General features: G+C 40.9%; 1 protein-coding gene across 2 annotated transcripts in view; it reads right to left on the bottom strand.

Moving 5' to 3' along the window:
* Positions 1 to 268: 268 nt before the first annotated feature.
* ANAPC13 (anaphase promoting complex subunit 13) overlaps positions 269 to 21,527 on the bottom strand; it is a 34,841-nt gene continuing 13,582 nt past the window's right edge. For both annotated transcript variants that reach the window (XM_075834234.1, XM_075834235.1), the window contains exon 3: positions 269 to 559. In XM_075834234.1, coding sequence (XP_075690349.1) covers positions 434 to 559 — 126 coding nt within the window. In that variant the 3' untranslated portion in view covers positions 269 to 433. The remainder of the gene's footprint in view (positions 560 to 21,527) is intronic.

Genomic DNA, 21,527 nt, shown 5'->3' with positions numbered 1-21,527 from the left:
TGTTACAAACCCAATACACGCCCAGTTGGAAATACGAGAAAACACGCCCAGTTAAATTTTTTTACTGTTATCTACATTATCTACATTGCAGCGCCGATCACCTGCAATAGGAGATAGGGATTTGATAATCTGGTGACAGAGACTCTTTAAGCTTTATTTGCTGAAACGGGAAAACCCATTTTGATATCACTTGTGGTACACCAAAGTGCTATTTGCATTTCAAAAGCTATTAGAGCAAGATAAATGGTGTAAATCATAAAACCACAAAGATTGTCGCTTTGTTTAATGGTTACATTTGGACAATTAACATTTTATTTTTTTACACTTTGTCACAATTGGAACGGTTTTCCTTCCACAAATAATTGATCAATTTATTCAGCTCAAAATGAACAGAAACTTTTTAGTAATTCCTTGTCCACAACATAAGAACCCATTAGGTCCCGGACAGTGGTATGTTCTCATGCAGATACTGCAGCGCCAAATCCGCCCATTTCATTTCCTGCTCTTTAACAGACTCCATTACTCCACCATTATCCTGCTCAGGCTCCGGAAGCTCATTCTGGAAGGAAAAGAAACTATAGTTTAGCCAGGATTTGTCATCTTCAGCCAAAATTTCCATTAAAAAAATAATGTAGGACAGCAAGCCTGATATTTGTTCCATTTAATTATATCATAGCCCTGGTTTTGCAAAAATGGAGGCTGAAATACAATATGACTGAGGCTTGAATACGGCTTCAGTAATAAACCCTGCAAACAGGACCAGGACAGAATTGTATTCCCTGGAAGTAAACAATTAACATACCTAATAAATGTGAGGAATTGATACAAAGTATATTGGAAAATTGTAGAGCTTCATTATACAAAGTATGACATTCGGTGAAATCATATGGCTGGTCACAAAAAATAAATATATATATATCAATGTTCGAATTTTTACCGGGGAACGCCCCCCCTAAAAGTTGTTTATTGGCTAGAAAATGTGATTGGCAAAGTTTCAGCTCAACTTCATAACGTTAACCCGTGGCCTCATAGAGGTTAAAGTTTAGAAAAACCACGATTTTTAGCAAAAATTAAACAAAAAAAAACAACAAAGTTTTTCCTCCTTAAAATGGAAACCATTTGTCCTAGAAACCGGATTCTTGTCTCATTTCATAGGAAATTTTGTTGCCTTGACGTTTGATTCTCATGACTTTGTTGCTAAAACTTAGATTTAGTGGTATTTAGCATTTTTTTGGGGTCGGGTCATAGTGCTTATCCTAAAAAGTGACTTTGCAGGCAAAGGGCTAAAAACATTACAACATCCAATTACATCTGCTTTCCAGATTTAGCTTTTTGTATTTTTTTCATTTTGTACATTTACCCCTTCCCGCCTATTTCAGATTTTCATTTTTCCTCCTCACCTTCCAAAAGCCATAACTTTTTCTGTCGATATTGTCCTATGAGGGCTTGATTTTTGCGGAACGAGTTTGTTTTTCATAGCACCATTTATTGTGCCATATAATATACTAGGTAACAGGAAAAAATTATTTGTGGGGTAGAAAATGAAAAAAAACTGCGATTCCTACATTGTTTTTGCGCTTAGTTTTTACGGAATTCACTGTGCATATAGAAAACATGTTAACTTTATTCTGTGGGTCAATACGATTACGGCGATACCAAATATATAGTTTTTTTTCTATATTTTACTAAAAAACCTAAGTGTAAAAAATAAAATGTATTTTGTGTCGCCAAATTCAGAGAGCCATAACTTTTTTATTTTTCCGTCGATTAAGTGGTACGAGGGCTTATTTTTTGCGGGATAAGCTGCTGATTTTAATGATACCATTTTGGTGTACATGCGACGGTTTGATCACTTATTTCATTTTTTTGTAGATGGTGACCAACAAAAAAAAAAAAAAATATACAGATTCTGGCGTTTACATTTTTTCTTACGCCGTTCACCGCGCCGGTTCAATAATGACATATTGTAATAGTTCAGACTTTTATGGATGCGGTGATACCAATTAGTAAATAAACCTATGCTCTAGGGGAAATATGGGAAAAGGGGGGGTGGTTTTTGAACATTTTTATTAGTCCCCCTAGGGGACTTCAACCAGCGATCGTTAGATCACTTTCACGATATACTGCAATACTAATGTATTGCAGTATATCGTGATTCTGACAGGCATCTATTAACCGCTTCCCGACCGCCCACAGTAAATTTTACGTCGGCACTTGCTGGGCTCTGTGCAGTGCCGACGTGAATTCACGGTGGGTGTTAAAAGAGAGATCCGGGTGTCTCAGAATAGCGCTGACACCCAGATCGCGCTGCTGTCACCTGCCTCTGGTCCCAGAGACATGATCGGGACCCGATTTATTCAGGTCCCGAACATGTGATGGTCATGATAATCAATCATGACCATCGCAGGGAAAGTTTGTTGTAGCAACAAACTTTCCCTGTAACCTACACGGTCTCCCCTCTGCTGTTCCGTCAGAGAGCAAACAGAGGAGAGACAGTGCCTCTGGTCCTGGAGACATGATCGGGACCGGTTTGGTTCAGGTCCTGGTCATGGTAACAAATCATGGCCATCGCAGGGAAAGTTTGTTGCAGCAACAAACTTTCCCTGGGACCAAGTATATATAAACACTGTCTTCCCCTGCTGCTCTGTCAGAGAGCAAACAGAGTGCTTCCGTGCGACCTGCGTGGTTTTCACGCACCCATTGACTTCAATGGGTGCGTGATGCGCGAAAAACGGGGAAATATAGAACATGTCGTGAGTTTTACGCAGCGGACTCACGCTGCGCAAAACTCACGGACTGTCTGCACTGGCCCATAGACTTGTATAGGTCCGTGCGACCCGCGTGAAAAGCACGCGCGTCGCACGGACGTATATCACGGTCATGTAAATGATGCCTAAGACACTGTAAAAAAACACCATATAACAAATTCCCCCAATCCCATTAATCTGCCTTGTTAGGTAGGATATAGGATTAGGGTATAGTGCTAGGTTTTAGTATTAGGGTAGTTAGTAATAATAATTATTAGGGTATAGTTAGTAAAAATTTAGGTTGACGGTTAGGGTTATATTAGTAATCAAATCAATTTGATAGGAAGTGCTGTGCCAGTCAATTAATTTGTTCTAATTAAATTAACGAACTTCATACCATTTACGTTTATATACCTTTACGTATAAAAATATAAAACGTAATAAAATGGCCCGTCAATATTATTCTGCAGAGGAAGCGTTTTGCTGTTAGCGAAAGTGACAGCTCTGAGTCTAGCGGTCATTCTGGTTCATCCTCAAAAAATACAAGGACCAGTACAGGACAGGTAGAGAGGGCTGTTGGAGAAACATCTCCAAATCAGGGCACGATGCCCAGTACAAGTGACATGCCTCATTTTAGCGAAGAGGCGCATGCCAACCTACAAAGAGAGTTTGCCACTAGATGTAGAATTTATGAGATGGGAGGCTTCAAATTCTGGTGCGCCATTCATCCCTGACTTTAATGCCACCCCAGGTACAAATGTGGAGGTGGAAGGTTTTGGTCCAATTATTTTTTTTTACTTATTTCTAACAAATGATTTGCTGGAACATATTGGTTTTTGAAACTAATATATATACTTCCCAATTCATCTCTCAGAATCCCCGTTCATATTATGCCAGGCAAAATTCATGGAGGCCAACAGATATTGATGAAATGAAGAAATTTATAGGCCTCACATTTGCCATGGGGCTTGTTAAAAAACCGAGAATTCGATCATACTGGTCCACCCGTCCCGTTCTAACCACCCCTGCCTTTTCTGTCATTCTTCCTAGAGCCCGTCATGAAATGCTCATGAGATTTTGGCATTTCAACGAGAACAGTCAGTGCCTCCCTAGAAGTGCCCCAGATTATGACCGACTCTACAAAATCAGGCCCATCATCAAAGCGTTGTCAGACACATTTTTATTACTTTACACCCCCACGCAAAACATTTCCATTGGGGAGTCCCTAGTAAAATTCAAAGGGAGACTGCACTTCAAACAATTCATTCCATCTAAAAGAGCAAGGTTTGGAATAAAGCTCTATAAAATGTGCAAGAGTTCAACAGGGTACACATCAGCTTTTCGCATTTATGAGGGTAAAGATAGCCAACTAAACCCACAAGGATGCCCCCCCCCCCCCTATCTAGGGACAAGTGGAAAAATTGTTTGGAAGCTTATTACCCCATTTCTAGAAAAGGGCCATAACCTGTATGTGGACAACTACTACACAAGCATACCCCTTTTTAAAAGTTTAGTCGAACAGAACACAGGGGCTTGTGGGACCATTCGTAAAAACCACCAGGGGTTTCCACAATCATTGGTGAATGTAAAGTACAAAAGGGGGCAGTCAGGCGGTGTTCGCAGCGGAGAGCTGCTTGCCCTAAAATACAAAGACAAAAAGGATATTTTTATCCTCAGCTCGATCCACACTGATGCAACAATGGATGTTGTAGAACGAGGTTCTACTACCCAAAAGCAAAAGCCTGTGTCAATCATTGATTACAACAAATACATGGGGGGAGTAAACCTTACTGATCAGGTTCTACAGCCATACCAGGTATCAAGAAAATCATACACCTGGTACAAAAAATTTGTTATTTACCTATTTCAGGTTGCCACATACAACTCGTTTGTGTTATACAAAAAGGCAGGAAATTCAAATGCTTTTCTAGATTACCAGGAAATGGTCATTGAAGATCTTGTTTTAGCAAATGTTGGCCCCTCTCATCCATTAGAATCTGAATCTGTCAAAAGACTCACTGAGCGACATTTTATTGCTGTAATTCCCTCAACAGAATCAAGAAAGTACCCCCGAAGATGTCGTGTATGTACCAAGAAAGGAATGAGGTGTGATACCCGTTATTATTGCCCAGATTGCCCATCACTCTCAGCCTTGTGTCTCATTGACTGCTTTAAAATTTTCCACACAGAGCCACGTTTTTAAACTCTTTATTAATTTGTCCCATTTTAGACATTCAAGAATATAATTTAGTTTATCTTTAGTGTGCCAAAATTTTCTTGGATATTTTTGTTCTTGCCATTCTTGTCAAAAACCCATCTTCATAAATGAACCACCAGCCAAAGTATACCCAAAAATAAAAATGTACCTAAAGGGGTTGTCCGATGAAAAGAAAAACTATTTAGCATTTTGCTTTTGTGAAATAAAACTTTCTAATATACTCTATTTTTAAAACCTGCACGGATTGCAGGTTTTAGTCCCCATTGTGTGGACCCAGAAGTGTGGAGCTGCGATTCTTGCTGTGATGCGTCAACACAATCTCCGGGAGAAGGAGCATCTCCCTCCTCTGTGTGTGTTGATAATGCGGATGAAGGGGCTGGCTGCCTGGCTCAATTCATCAGCAATTCATCAGCTATCCAGCCCCTTCCCCCTTGAGTCTTAGCTGTTGAATTGAGCCAGGCAGCCAGCCCTTTTATACGTGTCAGACAAACAGAGAGGAGAGGAACTCCTAAAGTCTGTGTCGAAGCGTGGCAGCAAGAACGGCCGGGTCTATGCAATGGGGAATGAAAACCTGCAATCCATGCAGGTTTTAAAAATGAAGTATATTAGAAAGTTTCTTTATTTCAAAAAAGCAAAGTAATATATTGTTAAAATGCAAGCTGAAAGCCAAAATGCACACAGTCCACTCGAGGCCCTGAAAAATGTGCAAGCAGTCGGTAATGTACACATATAAGGTAACTACACATTCCTTGAGGGTAAACTTTCCAAAATATGGTTGCTTTCGGGGAGTTTCCACTGGGGCTAAGGGGCTTTGCAAATGAGACATGGCCTATGCACACCATTCCAGATAAATTGAAGCTTCAAAAGCCAAATGACGCTCCTTCCCTTTTGGGCCCTGCCTGGTGTCCAAACAGCAGTAAATGACTGCATATGGGGTTTAACTATACTCAGAAGATATTTCTTTACAAATATTCGAGTGCTTTTTCTCCTTTAGTCCCTATGGAAATGTAAAAAAAAAAAAAAAAAAAAAAAAAAAAAGTTCAAAACCTACATTTTAATCTAAAAAAAAAAAAATGTAGATTTTCATTTACCGCCCAATTCCAATAATTTATGCAAAAAAAATTCTAGGGTCTAAATGCTCACTATACCCCTAGATAAATTTCTTGAGGAGTGTAGTTTCCCAAATAGGGTCATTTTTTAGGGGTTTCCACTGTTTTGGCCCCTCAATGGTTTTGCAAATGCGACATGGCCTCCGCAAACAATTCCAGCTAAATTTGAGCTCCAAAAGCCAAATGGTGCTCCTTCCCTTCTAAGCCCTGCTGTGGGTTCAAAGAGCAGTTTCTGACCACATATGGGGTATTTCTGTGCTCAGGAGAGTTTGCTTTACAAATGTTTGGGTGCTTTTTCTCCTTTATCTATTGTGAATATGGAATAATCTGAGGTAAGACTTAATTTTACTTGAAAAAAAATAAAATAAAAAAGACGTAGATTTTCATTTCCATGACCTAATTACACTAAATTCAGCAAAAATCTGTGGGGTCAAAATGCTCACTATACCCCTCAATATATTCCTTGAGGGGTGTAGTTTCCAAAATGGGGTCACTTTTGGGGGGTTTCCACCGTTTTGGTCCCTCCAGTCCATTGCAAACGCGACATAGCACTGAAAACCATTCCAGCAAAATCTGTGCTCCAAAATCCAAATAGTGATCCTACCCTTCTGAGACCCGCCGTGGGTCTATACAGCAGTTTATTACCACATATGGGGTATTGCCGTAATCAGGGGAAATTGCTTTATAAATGTTGGGGGTGCTTTTTCCCATTTATTCCTTGTAAAAAAAATAGAAAATTCTATGTTTTTTCAGGAAAAAAAATAATTCATTTTTACAGACTAATTCAAATAAATTTAGCAAAAAAACTGTAAAATAACTGTGGGGTCAAAATGCTAACTATAGCCCTAGATACATTCCTTGAGGTGTGTAGTTTCCAAAATGGGGTTACTTTTGGGGGATTTCCACTGTTTTGGCACGACAAGACCTCTTTAAACCGGACATGGTACCTAAAATATATTCTAATAAAAAGGAGGCCCCAAAATCCTCTAGCTGCTCCTTTGCTTCTGAGGTCGGTGTTTCAGTCCATTACCACACTAGGACCACATGTGGGATATTTCTAAAAACTGCAGACTCTGGGCAATAAATATTGAGTTACGTTTCTCTGGTAAAACTTTGTGTTACAGAATTATTTTTTTTTTTATTACAAATGAATTTCAGCAAAAAAAAATACAATTTGTAAATTTCACCTTTACATTGCTTTAACTCCTGTGAAACGCCTGAAAGGTTAAAACACTTTCTGAATGCTGTATTAAATACTTCGAGGGGTGCAGTTTTTAAAATAGTGTTTAAGGTTTTCAAATATATGGGCCCCTCAAAACCACTTCAGAATTGAACTGGTCCCTGAAAAAAAAGCCTTTTGAAATTTTCTTGAAAATGTGAGAAATTGCTGCTAAAGTTCTAAGCCTTGTAACGTCCTAGAAAAAAAAAAAGGACGTTCAAAAAAACAATGCAAACATAAAGTAGACATATGGTAAATCGTAACTATTTTGGGTGGTATTACTATCTGTTTTACAAGCAGATACATTTACAAAAATCATTCTTTGCAAATTTTCGCCAAATTTTGGCATTTTTCAAATAAATATTAAATTTATCGACCAATTTTTTTCACTAACAAAGTACAATATGTCACTAGAATGCTTATACCTGTCCAAGCGATTCCGAGATTTTCTTGAGTTATTACCACATAAAGGGACACGTCAGATTTGAAAAAAATAGGGCTGGTCCTGAAGGCCAAAATGAGCTTGGTGGGCTCGGGGGCCTTCACTAGGCCCCCAGGCAGCCATAGCAACCATCTCGCGCGCTGTAATGTAGGTAACAGCAGTGCTTTTTATTTAGAAAAACAATCTATTTTCAGCACATTAGGAGCAATTTTAGCTTTATGTAAATTAGTTTCTTAATGCCCAAGTGGGCGTGTTTTTACTTTAGACCAAGTGGACGTCATACAGAGGAGTGTAGGACGCTGACCAAATCAGCGTCGTGCACTCATCTCCATTCATTTAGGCAGCGCATAGTGACACTGGGTTGTTCACGATGTGCTGTCTTATACGGACATATTAACGTTACTGAAGCGTTTAGACCGTGACTAGACATTCCTTCCAGACAGGACGTCTATTCACAATCCCTGCACTTCGTTAACGTTTGTTTGGTACTTACAGCAGAGGAAGCGTAATCTCGCGAGATCACGCTGTAAATGACAGGTTACAGCGAGATTACACTTTGCTCTGCTGTAAGTACCAAACGTTAACGAAGTGCCAGGATTATGAATAGACATCCCGTCCTGGCTGGAAGGAATGTCTAGTCACAGTCTCCTTATGTAGGAGATAGGGCACTTATAATGTGGTGACAGTCTCTTTAAGAAAGTCATTAGCATAAAGCCAATATGTCCATCAAAAATGATTGTTTTTCTAAATAAAAAAACACTGCTGTAATCTACATTACAGCACCGATCACATTATGTAGAAGATAGGCCACTTATAATGTGGTGACAGAGCCTCTATAAAACATGGTTTAGTTGGAGGGGTTTTCAAAAAGTAAATGCAACAAAATCCAAATTGAAAATCAAGGAATTAGGAGAAAAGGTGTAAAAATTATAGGTGTTCAAATGCATTTATTATACATATATTTACATTATTATTATTTAACATTTTCAGATTAAGGAGGTAATGGCTTAGATATGGTAGCTTTTGAAGAGTCAGGAAAAATTTGTCTACATTCAGATACAACTTGTAACAGAAACGGTCGTTGTTCTTAGTCTTTTGTCAAAGAGGAATTGTAGTCTTGGATTAATTTTATACCCCTTTCAGCAGTGTCATTAACAACCCTGAAACTATTTACTTTATTTAAAAGCTAAAAAAAAAAAAAAAGTGGATTTTCACACCATACATTGAGATCGTGGCTACCAGCCTATGGAGCAAGACTTGTGCTCCTGTAGCTCCTGGGCTAATTACCGGCTCACACCAGCAAGAAAACTACAGTTTGAAACCTTTTTCCTACCTGGACGGTCTCCGGACTACTTGGAGATATGGGCAGACTGAAAAAGAAGCCTGTGACTGCTAAACTCACCGAGTTTTTTCCAGCATCAAGGACCCAAGATGGCGCTAACTCACCAGCTCCATTACAGCAGAGGATTTCTGGCTCCAGCCAGAGGAGCTCAGTCACTCCACGTGGGTATGTTCCTGCTTCCCTGCCTCCTTACCTGCAATCTTCAGAGCATGCCTCCTCTTCACAGCCATCTTCTCCTCTCAGTGACCACGTGCTTCCTCCTCTGGGATCATCTCATTCACCATCTGTGAGTACTGCTGGCTCTCCTGCAGGGCAGAGTCTGTTACATGCTCCATTTCCCGACACTGTGCATGTTCAGCAGCCATCTTTGCCTCTCTATGCTTCTGGTGCAGAGAAACCTTATCTGAAACTGCCCTTAAGTTGTTGCTGCAAGAGTTTCATATTTCTATTCAGCAGTCCATACAGTCAGCTTTTCAGCATCTGCAAAAGGACTTTCATGCTCTTGGGGACAGAACTTCCCATATTGAAAATAAGATGGCTGAATATTCTGAGGCTCATAATTTGCTTGTGGATACAAGTACTTCATTGGAAGAACAGGTTGAAATACAAAGGTCGCCGACCTCGAAGATCAGGCGCGCCGTAATAACTTACGGTTTCGTGGCATTTGAGTAAGTTGAAGGAGACCAGTTGGTAGCGTTTCTCACAAATCTTTTTGTGGCGATATTACGCGATTCACCGCAACTTGACTTGATTGACAGGGCACATCGTATTCCCAAGCCCAAGTCGTTGCCTTTATCTTCTCCGCGTGAGGTGATTGCACGTATTTATTTTTACCGCTTTAAGGACAAATTGCTGCTTGTGGCGAGAAATGTGACATCCCTTCCTGAGCGGTTTCAAGATGTTAAATTGTTTGCGGATCTTTCTGCAGCTACGCTACTTTGTCAGAGAGAGTTTTCATCTGTTACCACGAGTTTGCGGGATCATCAAATTCCCTATAAATGGGGATTCCCCGTCAAGCTGATCATTACCTACAAAGGACCTAAATATGTGGCGGACTCCCCGCGGAAAGTTCAAGCTCTGTTCACCGATTGGCATGTGACTGCGATGTCTCCTGCAGGCTCACGGGTCTTCTCATCTAGACAGCCTGCTTCTTCAATCAATGATCCTCCTATTCTGAACACGGATTGGCAGAAAGTCTCAGGTCGTAGATCTTCTGTATCCGGAGAGTGTTTTGGGTATCTTATGGTGCCTTCATATGGTCCTTTCTTGTTTTACTGTAAGAGCGTTTAGTTTTTTCATGTCCTTATTGTATATGTATTCTTGACTTTAAATAGCCAGGGTTTAGCTCTTGGCTTAAACCACCTGCCAAGTGGCCTTAAGTCTTCCACCCCACACCGTGGCGCCAATTTTCTATCATGCGCCAACACCATTGTTTTTGTTTCTACTTTATTTTTCTGTTCTGTTGAACGTTTTGCTCACCGTACTCACCTGCTTGAGATTGTCATTTCTTTTTCTTTTATATGTTTATGCATGTCATGTATTTGGAGAATCTCTGTAATCCTAAATTGAGGGGTAATCCTATACTATTATTGTGATTTTATCCTTTTATAGCGTTTTTTATTTTCTTTCATTATGGTGCTGACTTTTTCTTCCTTAAATGTCAAAGGGCTTAATAGCCCATTTAAGCGCTCAATGTTGTGGGCGGAAACCAAGCGCCTAAAACCCATCTGTATTGTGTTTGCAAGAAACACATCTAAATCAATCTGATGCCTTTAGACTTAAACACAAACATTTTCCCCATACTTACACTGCTCCAGCGGTTTCTAAAAAACGAGGTGTGGCTATAATCCTGGACAAATCGGTAGCCTTTAAACAAGACGCTGTTCATATAGATTCGGAGGGTCTCTATATTATTCTGGTTTGTCATCTTAATAATATTCAGTATATCATTGTTAACGTTTATGCGCCAAATGCACATCAAACCAGATTTGTGAATAAAATACTTAGGTTGGTACACAAACATAAAACAGGGGTATCTTATGATGGTGGGAGGCTATAATAAAACTGTGGCCTTCTCTTGACTCATCTGCTTTAGGTGCCTCGCACTCTCCCTCAGATCTATTTCAAACTATTTCCAAAGGTTTGATGGATGTGCAGCGTTTTCAATATCTCACAGAACGCGATTATACTTTTTTTTCCCATCCTCACAGTACTTACTCTAGGATTGATTTGTTTTTTGTGGATAAACCTTTATATGATCGTACTCGTTCTTCACATATTGGTATGATCTCGTGGTCGGACCAAGCCCCTATTACACTTCGAGTATCTGAAGATTTTAACAAACCCCCTACATTTCCATGGAGGATTAATCATTTTATTTTACAGTCTGCCAAATACCAGCAATCCCATACTAAGATGTTAGAAGAATTTTTTGAATTTAATGTCACCCCTGATGTAACCTCTGTCACGATCTGGTGCGCTCATAAAGCCTTTGTGAGAGGTCATTTTATTAGTCTAGCAGCGAAGGATAAGAAAGAGCATCCAAAAGACTTCAACTCTCTAACGAGATTTTACGACTCATGCAATTAAACAAAGGCCTGTTATGCTCTGCAAGAACTAAGTTGATTATTCATCTTCAAACCCAATTACATCAACTGGACCTCTATAAGTATGATCTGGCGTTGCGGAAATTGAAAGATAAGTATTATAGACATAGTAATAGAGCTGGTGCTTTATTGGCGTCGCAACTAAAACATCATGCATATAAAGCGAGAATTCCCTACCTTTATGACCAAAATAATACTTTATTGTTTAATCCTCAGGACATTGCGAATGTTATTGCGCAATATTATTCTTCCCTTTATAATTTAAATGCAGATTCTTCCACTACTCAACCATCCCCGAACGCCATTGCTGATTTTTTTGGCCTCTGTGTCCTTACCGACGGTCACACCGTTACAATTGGAAACTTTGGCTAATCCTTTTCTTTGATCAGAAATTAATGATGCCATACTAACACTAAAGTCACAAAAATCCCCTGGCCCTGATGGCCTTACTAATGATTATTATAAGAAATACAATAGTATTCTAGCGCCTCATATCCTACAGCTTTTCAATCCTATACATTCTACCGGGCACATCCCTTCCGAAATGCTACGGGCCACCATTGTTGCTTTACCTAAACCGGGCAAACCAGCAGATAGACCACAGAATTTCAGGCCCATTAGTTTGCTTAATACGGACTTAAAATTATACTCTAAGATTTTGGCATCTCGTTTGTCTAATATTTTACCGAACTTGGTTCATCAAGACCAGGTTGGGTTTGTTAAAAACCGATTTTCGGTTGATGGCACTCAACGTTTTATTAATATCGTGGACTGGGTTGGGCACCATCGTATGCCCTCTCTGCTCCTATCATTGGATGTGGAGAAGGCATTCGACCGTGTGCATTGGGGTTATCTAGATGCTGTACTGGCTAAATTTGGTATCATCGGAGCGGCGCAGGATATTTACTCTACACCCTCGGCTACGGTTTTAACTTCGGGACATCAATATACACCTTTTGAGATATCTAATGGTACGCGCCGGGGCTGTCCTCTGTCCCCGTTAATTTTTACATTAATTATGGAACCCCTGGCAGAAACTATACGCTCGTCGCCACTTATTCAAGGCATTAGTATTGGTAATTCCAAGCATAAAATAAGTCTATTTGCTGATGACGTGCTTATAGTGTTATCTGATCCACTTAATTCCCTTCCTCAAGTGGTAAAGGTGTTGCACCATTTTAGCTCTGTATCATATTACAAGCTTAAAGGGAATGTGTTGCCAGAAAAACATGTTTTTTTTTTAAAAAAATTAAACATTTAGTGTGTGGGTGATTAAACATTGTTCAAATTTTTTTTATTTTTTTCACGAGTCAGGAAATATTATAAATTAATTCTAATTTATAATACTACCCATTTTTGGTCACTAGATGGAGCTGTCCCCAAAATTGCAGCTTTGCAAAATTGGGTAAAAAGCCCTCGCTCTAGTGAGCTCTCAGCATCCCCCCCTCCTTTATCCTGGCTAGTGCCGGGATAAACTAGGGGTTTGAACGGTGTAACCTCCTACACTGTGTGTCACCATTTTTTGAGCTAACACACAGTGTAGAAGGTTAACGTACAGTAGTAAACACACTGAAACACGAACATACATAGAAATAACTTACCTGCTCCAGTCGCCGCGGCTCCCTCCGGTCCATCCGCTCCGTCTGCTGCTGCTGGTCCAAGTGCACAAATCCGGAAGCCGCGACCGGAAGTAGTAATCTTACTGTCCGGCCGCGACTTCCGGTCCACAGGAAAATGGCGCCGGACGGCGCCAATTTCGAATTGGACTGTGTGGGAGCGGCGCATGCGCAGTTCCCACACAGACGCCGTACACTGAAGTCAATGGGACGGGGGCCGTTCACAGTCCCTATGGGACTGTGGCTGCCGTATTCCATGTCTGTGTGTGTCGTTAATCGACACACACAGAAATGGAACAAAAAATGGCAGCCCCCATAGGGAAGAAAAAGTGTAAAAATAAGAAAAAGTAAAACACAAACACACAAATGAATATAAACGTTTTTAATAAAGCACTAACATCTTTAACATATAAAAAAATAATTTGTGATGACACTGTTCCTTTAATGTGAGTAAATCCCTGATTATGGATATGGGTCTGCCGCCAGAAACTGTACAGACTTTACAAAATCAATATTCATTTGTATGGTCCTCCCAGGGCCTTTAATATTTAGGTATTACATTGAGGTACCCTGTGTCACATTTATATGCTTCTAATTATCTCCCGTTACCCGTTTGGAAAGAGAACTCCAAGATTATTTGAAGTTTGAAGTTTCTTGGATTGGCCGTATTGCAGCTATAAAAATGATGGTTTTGCCCAAAATGTTATATATTTTCAGGAATCTTCCTATCCCCCTGTTTCATATCTAACTAGACTACAGAGCCTATTGTCCAAATATGTGTGGAAAAAGCATAGAGCTAGAGTTGCTCATCCTATATTGTCCCTCCCTATTGGGAAAGGAGGGCTTGGTCTTCCGAATATGGTGGCTTACTACCATGCTACTATTTTAGATCAACTTCGGCAGTGGCTAAATCCTCGACCTTCCAAGCATTGGGTAAATATCGAACGTGATTGTTGTCAATATAGCTCACTTGAAGCTTATCTTTGGGCTTCTTCCCTTAAGTTACAAACTCGTCCCCCTCATTTATTGACTGTTAAAGCCGCCTTGATGTCTTGGAAGCGGATTGTGGTCCAAAAAGCTCTCTTTCCACTGCGGGTGTTTGATATGTCCCTGCAAACTCTTATGCAGTCGATTCCTGATTTAGACCTTTCTAATTGGGGAACGCAAGGCATTGGGAAATTGTCGGATAATCGGAGTGGTAGTCTCTTGTTGTCCTTTGCAGAGGTCTCTAATAAATACTCTATACCACAGGTCGACTTTTACAAGTATTTGAGAATTCGGCACTTTATCTCAAGTATTCATATTAGAGATAATCCCCCTAAAACACCTTATGAACTATATTTTCATCACTATAGTAAGACTATGAAGGGTGTTTCTAAGGCGTATCTCGCTATTTCAGAGCTTCTACAGACTAAACCTCTTGCATGTCTGCCACACTGGGAAAGAGATTTACATCTTACTCCAGGGTCTGTGGATTGGGAATCGACTTATCTTTTGGCAGTTAAGCTATCTAAATCCACTCAACACTTGGAAGCTACGAGGAAATTGTTATATAGATGGTATTTTACGCCTTATCGTTGAGCTTTGATCTATCCAAACTCGTTCAATATTTGTTGGAGATGTTGTGTTTCCAAGGGAACGCTTTGTCACATATTTTGGGAGTGCCCTCTTTTAAGATTGTTTTGGGACAAAATAGACAAACTCTTGACTACTGTTTTACAGTATTCCTTCATTTGTAGTCCGGCATTAGCGTTACTTTATATTGGAGTTGCTGACTTTCATTCTCATGATAGAACGATCATATTTCATGTTTTGACCTCTGCAAAGATTCTGATAGCTAAATATTGGAAGCAGACTGCCACTCCTACCATATCTGAAGTAATTCAATATGTCAATACAACTTGCATTATGGAAAGAACGGTTTCTACTGTACATGGTTATCAATTCTCTCAGGGCTTATCTTGGGACAAATGGCAGTCCTCTAGGTACTTTATGGACGCTCTCCATACCTAATTGTACATGCCTGTATCTCTGTCTTTCTCTATTCTCATTTATAACTGGTGAGTTTTGTTTTTGTTTGTTTGGCTTTTTCTTTCTATAATAAACCTCAGCATGTCCTTACTTTTCTTTATATACACATGTATGTATTATTGGAATGTATAATGGTTTATTTTTGTAAACTTGCTGATGTGTACTGCTATGGAAATTTTGTTTTAGCTATTGTTCCTGATACATTTTGTACATTCCTATTCTGTAACATCTCCGATGAACCTTAGGCGGGATTCACACGACCGGGTCGTTCCCGAGCCCGAGTGCCGGCCGGTAAAATCGGCCATTCTGCCCGGCCGGTTTGCATAAAGTTATGCATCCGTGCCGGGCCGGGCAGATCCGGACAGTGACATCAGCGGCAGCTCCTGAAGGGGAATCCCCATGTGTTCGGGGATTCCGCTTCAGGAGTTTCCCCTGATGTCACTGCCGAGATATGGACAGAGACATCAAGCGCTCTGTCCAGGAGCGGAATCCCCGAAAACACGGGGATTCCGCTCCTTTAAGGAGCTAAAGTGCGGCTAGCACATAGCAGAGCGGGGAGATACCTCCCTGCTCTGCTATAGTGGCGTCCCTGCAGTAGTAGTAGCAGCCGCAGCAGCAGCAGCTGCTGCTACTAGCGGCGCCATCGAAGGTGTCGCCGAGCCAGGGTGCTTTTAACAAGCAGGGGAAGGGAGCCAGCGCAGCGCTCCCTCCACCTGCTGTACACCCCGGCCCTGCAACACAGTGTACAGCGATGCCATTCGTCAGAATGGCATCAACTCCTCCTCCTCACATGCACTCTGCGCTGTGAGGAGGAGGAGATAGAGCGCAAGCTCCGGAAAACCCGGCCATCACTTGGAACACATTCCGGTGATGGCCGTGTAATACCCGGCCCCATAGACTTCTATGGGAGCCGGGCGGCCGGGTGCCCGGGCAAAGATAGAGCATGTCCTATTTTTTGACGGCCGGATTTCCCGGCCGTCAAAAAATCGGTCGTGTGAATAGCCCCATTAGGGGTCTATCATTCCTAATGCAGCCGGGTGCCGGCCGATTTATGAACGGCCGGCACCCGGCCGGGAAACCCTGCCGTGTGAATGAGGCCTTATGGTTCAATATCCTACTGTGTATTTTCTATTTTGTCAATAAAAAATATGTTTAAAAAAAAATAAACATTCGAGTTGGAGGAGAAACAAAAAGGATCAAATTCTTTGTCCAATAAATGATCCAGTGTTGCTTTTATATCCCTATCATCTTCATCATTTTCTACTTTGGACCTTAAATTTACAGCCATGCTTGTTTTGACATTTTTTCCCAATGTATCATCGAAAAATGAAAATGCAACTTGCTCCGAGTTGAGATACCACAGATGGTTTGATCACTTTAGAAAGTGCCTTGTCTGCAACCTCTATCAATAAGGCCTCATTTACACGAGCGTAATATACGCACGTGCTTTTCACGCGTGTCGTACGCACCTATATTACTCTATGGGGCAGTGCAGACAATGCGTGAATTTTGCGCAGCGCGAGTGCGTTGCGTAAAACTCACGACATGTTCTATAATCGTGCGTTTTTCGCGCATCACGCACCCATTGAAGTCAATGGGTGCGTGAAAACCACACATGCCGCACGGAAGCACTTCCGTGCGAACTGCGTGATTCGCGCAAGAGCTGTCAAACTGAATGTAAACAGAAAAGCACCACGTGCTTTTCTGTTTACAAACATCCGAACGGAGTGTCTTAGAGTTGAGCGAACCGAACTTCACCGGGTTCGGCCGAACTCGTTTTGACCGAACCCGGCAGGAGACAGTCACTGTCCAGGGTGCTGATAGAGTTAAACTGGTTCAGCACCCTGGACAGTGACTTCCGATCCCAATATACGTGAACATGTATAAAAAATAAATAAATTAAAAAAAAAAGTTCTGACTTACCGATAACTCCCGGCTTCTTCCTCCAGTCTGACCTCCCGGGATGACAATTCAGTCCAAGTGACAGCTGCAGCCAATCACAAGCCAAGCACAGGCTGCAGCGGTCACATGGACTGCCGCGTCATCCAGGGAGGTGGGGCCAGATGTCAAGAGAGGCGCGTCACCAAGGACGCATCACCAAGGCAACGGCCGGAAAGTTCTCGGTAAGTACGAACCTCTTTTTTTTTTTAAACAGGTTACTCGATATGGTGATCGGAATTCACTGTCGATCAGTTAACTCTTTCAGCACCCTGGACAGTGACTGACGTCAACTAGCCTCATCTCTATGATGGCGGCTGCGCAAAAATCACGCAGCCGCGCATCATACACTGATGACACACGGAGCTGTCAAGTGCCTTTTGCGCACGCAAAACGCTGCGTTTTTTTGCGTGCGAAAATCGCACACGCTCGTGTAAATCAGGCCTTATCCTGCATTTCACTAAAGACTTCAATAATTGTAGGTCTTGGTTGGGGGCCAAAGTGGGTTTGGGGGCGTTGAACCATGCTTTTACATAAATAAACAAATATCTTCAATACGTTTTTTCTCTAAATCAGTTAACGAAAATTGATCCCTGAAAAGATATTTTTTGAGAGAATGGCCTTTGCCATCCATCTGGAGTGATGAATAGCGCCAGGTACTCTAAGGCCTCATGCACACTTCCGTCAAAAACGGCCGATAAAACGGTGATAGATCAAGGTGTCCATTTTTGTTTCCGTGTGCACTTAGTTTCCGTTTTACACGGACGTTGTGCTTCCGTTTGGCTTCCGTTTTGTACGTAAATTTGTGCATTTATGTACTTATTTTGTGACGCTGGGCACTAGTTCCCTGCTGCCATCTGTGCGTCAAAAGCTCCATGGAAAGTTCCTACCACGCGGCGTCCTTTTTATAGCGGTCGTGGTAGCATTCTGCCCGCGTATCCCACAGTTCTGGGTGATCATGCACCAATGCTATGAGTCTCTCCACAGCCATCTTCAGGAATGAATGTGTACTGTAGTCAGAGTCTGAACTTTGGCTCACCCAGCCGTTGCTATGGCAACGGATCAGTCAAAAACGGACAGCACACGGAAGCCTTCCGTGTGCCATCCGTTTTTTTGATTGACCCATTGACTTCTATGGGCCACACTGTCACTGAATCACTGACCAAAGTAGGACATGCTATACTTGTGACAGAATGGAACAACGAATCCGTTTAAATAACTGAAGTGTGCATGGGCCCATTGAAATGAATGGGTTCAGGGTGCTATCAGTGACAAAAACGGCTAGCACCCTGAAGGAAAAGACAGAAGTGGGCATGAAGCCTTAAAGAAATGTCTTTTGGAGGAAGACGTCCTGAATTAAGCAGAGTTGTATGATTTTTTTTTTTATAATCATCCCTGGGCTGTTGCTTTTTTTAATTGTTCAAAAAGAAAACTTGTTCCTGATTAATTATTTTATGTCTAAAATTTTCATCCTCTAGTCTAGTTTTGTATTTCGTCTTGTCTAGCTTAGACCACCCAGTCTTGAATTTCCAAAAATATCTGGCTGAGGACCAGTGGATGTGCCCATTTTGCAATGAAAAACTGCTTTTAGAAGAACGATGGTGGAGACATGCTAAATTCAGAAGGGTTTTCTCTAATAATTGCTCTAGCAAAACGCAGGTTCCCCTAAGGCGACCGGTACTTACTGCTGTGGTTTTCAAAACACATTGCCTAGATTTTCCCAACTGCCCCCCAATGTTCAACTGCGGATAATACAGCTTTTGCCTGAGTAATCCCCATACTATTTTCAAGCTGAGGAACACCTATCAATTGTTCGTCATCCCCACAAATAATCAAAAATCGCTACCCTCTACATTTTCTTTACCCAACATATCTGGAAGCAGTTTCCCATCCCAGTGTACAACAGCTCCCTTTAAATTGGAATTCCTGAATCTATTTTTGATGAGGTCCGTTCTTTGATGTCAGAATTGCTGTCTGCGGGGTCATATGACAATTCTACTTAAAATGTAATTCTTTGGGTCATGACCGAACGCCTCTGCTGTATTTGCTATTATTCGCACCGCGTCTCTATCAGAAATACTACACCTATCTAACAATAAAGAAAATTTTTCAGTTATCTCTTGGGCACCTCGACAGTACCGCCTCTTTATTTCTGGTCCGGTTTCCTCTGGGTGTGGAAAATGATAGTCTGTGTCTTCTTCCTCTGATGTGCTGCTACTGCTTGGTACAGATTCCAGTTTTACATTTTCTTCACCTTCTAAAAATAAAGTATAAGTTTTAGTTAATGTCAATTGTCAAACTATCTGCCCAAGTAGTACTAAATTTCACTAAAAAAAAAAAAAAAAAAAAAGTGAAAAACTCTTGATTTGTCTAATCTTGCCATCTCAGCTGCTCGCCTCTTTTCTCGTCGTTCTTCTGCTTTTACAAATTTCATGTCAACACCTCCCATGCAGCCAGGACGTCCTTTTTCTCTCTGGAGTAACAAAAGCTGCCTGTCTTCTTCAGTGGTGTTTGTAAGTGCATCCTGATGAGCAACGTCCAATAGGTTGCAAAGGGTTGACTTCAAAGCTTCTACTCTTCGATTCTGAGCGGCGCTTGCAGATCTGGTAGCGGTTTTTTTTGCGATTTTCCCCACTCATCATACAGTTTTTACAACACAATCTTTAATGTCTGGTTGAAATAGGAGAACTTCCTGTATTGTAAATCTTGCAGCTTCTCTGTTCAATTTCACTTGGCGCATATTATAAAATAAACTGCATAAGACTTGGCAATTAGAAGGTAACTTACTGCCAATAATTTGATGAGACATGTGGCCAATTAAAAAAAAAAAAAAAATAAATATCAAATCTTGTCCTTCTGCCTAGAACTCATGCTCGTTGATGCTGTAGAAGTCGATGGTACAGCCATTGTCCTTTAAATCGGACGGTAAAAAATGCACTAAACTAACTTCCCTGCTTGAAAACCTGCAACGCAAATGAAAACTATAATATACATTTTAATGATTTAGTCTTTTAATGCAAATACAAAAGAAAGCAGATGGTCAGCAAGTATATAAATTAGTTCTGTTGCGATTTTGATGATATGAACTACGACCTGCCCCGAAAAATGCTAAATACCACTAAATCTATAAAGTTTTAGCAACAAAGTCATGAGAATCAAAACTCCAAGGCAACAAAATTTCCTATGAAATGACAAGAATCAGGTTTCCAGGACGAATGGTTTCCATTTTAAGGAGGAAACATTTATTTTAGTTTTTCTAAACTTTAACCTCAATGAGGCACAGGTTAACGTTATCAAGTTGAGCTGAAACTTAGCCAATCAAATTTTCTAGCCAATTGAAAAATTTTAGGGGGGTCCCCCAGAAGATAAGACTGAAAATAAAATGTACCCCTATACCTTGTGACTATCCTCAGGAGACCTCAGTGACCACTTGTTGAGATTGTTTTGCTTTACTTGGGGGCTTCCACTTTTTCTCACTCAAGTGGCTCATTTGTCTAGCTAAAGGCCAAACAAAAAAGAGAAGTTTGTGGATTACTGTCGGAAACAAAGTGAGGGTGAATTATTGCAAACATTTTTATTTTTTTTTATTCTTTAGGGTTACTTACAGATATAACGCCGCTCCATGGTCCCAAGTAACAAAGTTACTTCTGCACTCCCTAAGCTAGAATTTTTTTTCGTAGTAATACGTTTTTTTTTTTATGGCGTTTCCATATAATAATCCATGTTAAAGAGGACCTGTCATTAGGTCATGGAAAGCAAACCAGAAGTCTTCCCTTACTACCGCCATCTCCTGGGCTCCGGCGGGGCTTTAATTTTATTTCTACCCCCTACCCTTTTTTTTGGTGCCAAATATGGCAATGAATTGCTTACAAGCCAAAGGGGGGCAAACACTAGTGATTCTCCTGAGGTGGAGCTACCTCACAGCCTATGTATGACCTGTCCTATCAGCATGAAGCTGCTTCACACACACACACACACACACACACACGCGCAGGAGGTTCACTGAGGCTGAGGGGAAAGGGGATCATTTGAAATAGCCATATATCAGGTTGTGGACCACCTAGAACAGACGTTGGCACATGAAAGATGTGATTCTTATCTTTCATATGCCACCAGGATCACATTTCTAGCTGTGACACAACCAGAGATACAAGTAAAAAAAAAAAAAAACAAAAAAAAAACGTTGGAAATGGGAACTGTAGATGCATTCAGTATAACTTAGATCCCGGTGGTATATGAAAGTTAAGAATCTCATCTCT

This window comes from Rhinoderma darwinii, chromosome 8, assembly GCF_050947455.1.
Source record: "Rhinoderma darwinii isolate aRhiDar2 chromosome 8, aRhiDar2.hap1, whole genome shotgun sequence".
NCBI classification, from domain to species: domain Eukaryota; kingdom Metazoa; phylum Chordata; class Amphibia; order Anura; family Rhinodermatidae; genus Rhinoderma; species Rhinoderma darwinii.
Note: the sequence above shows the minus strand (reverse complement) of the source record. Positions and strands in the feature narration are given on the sequence as shown.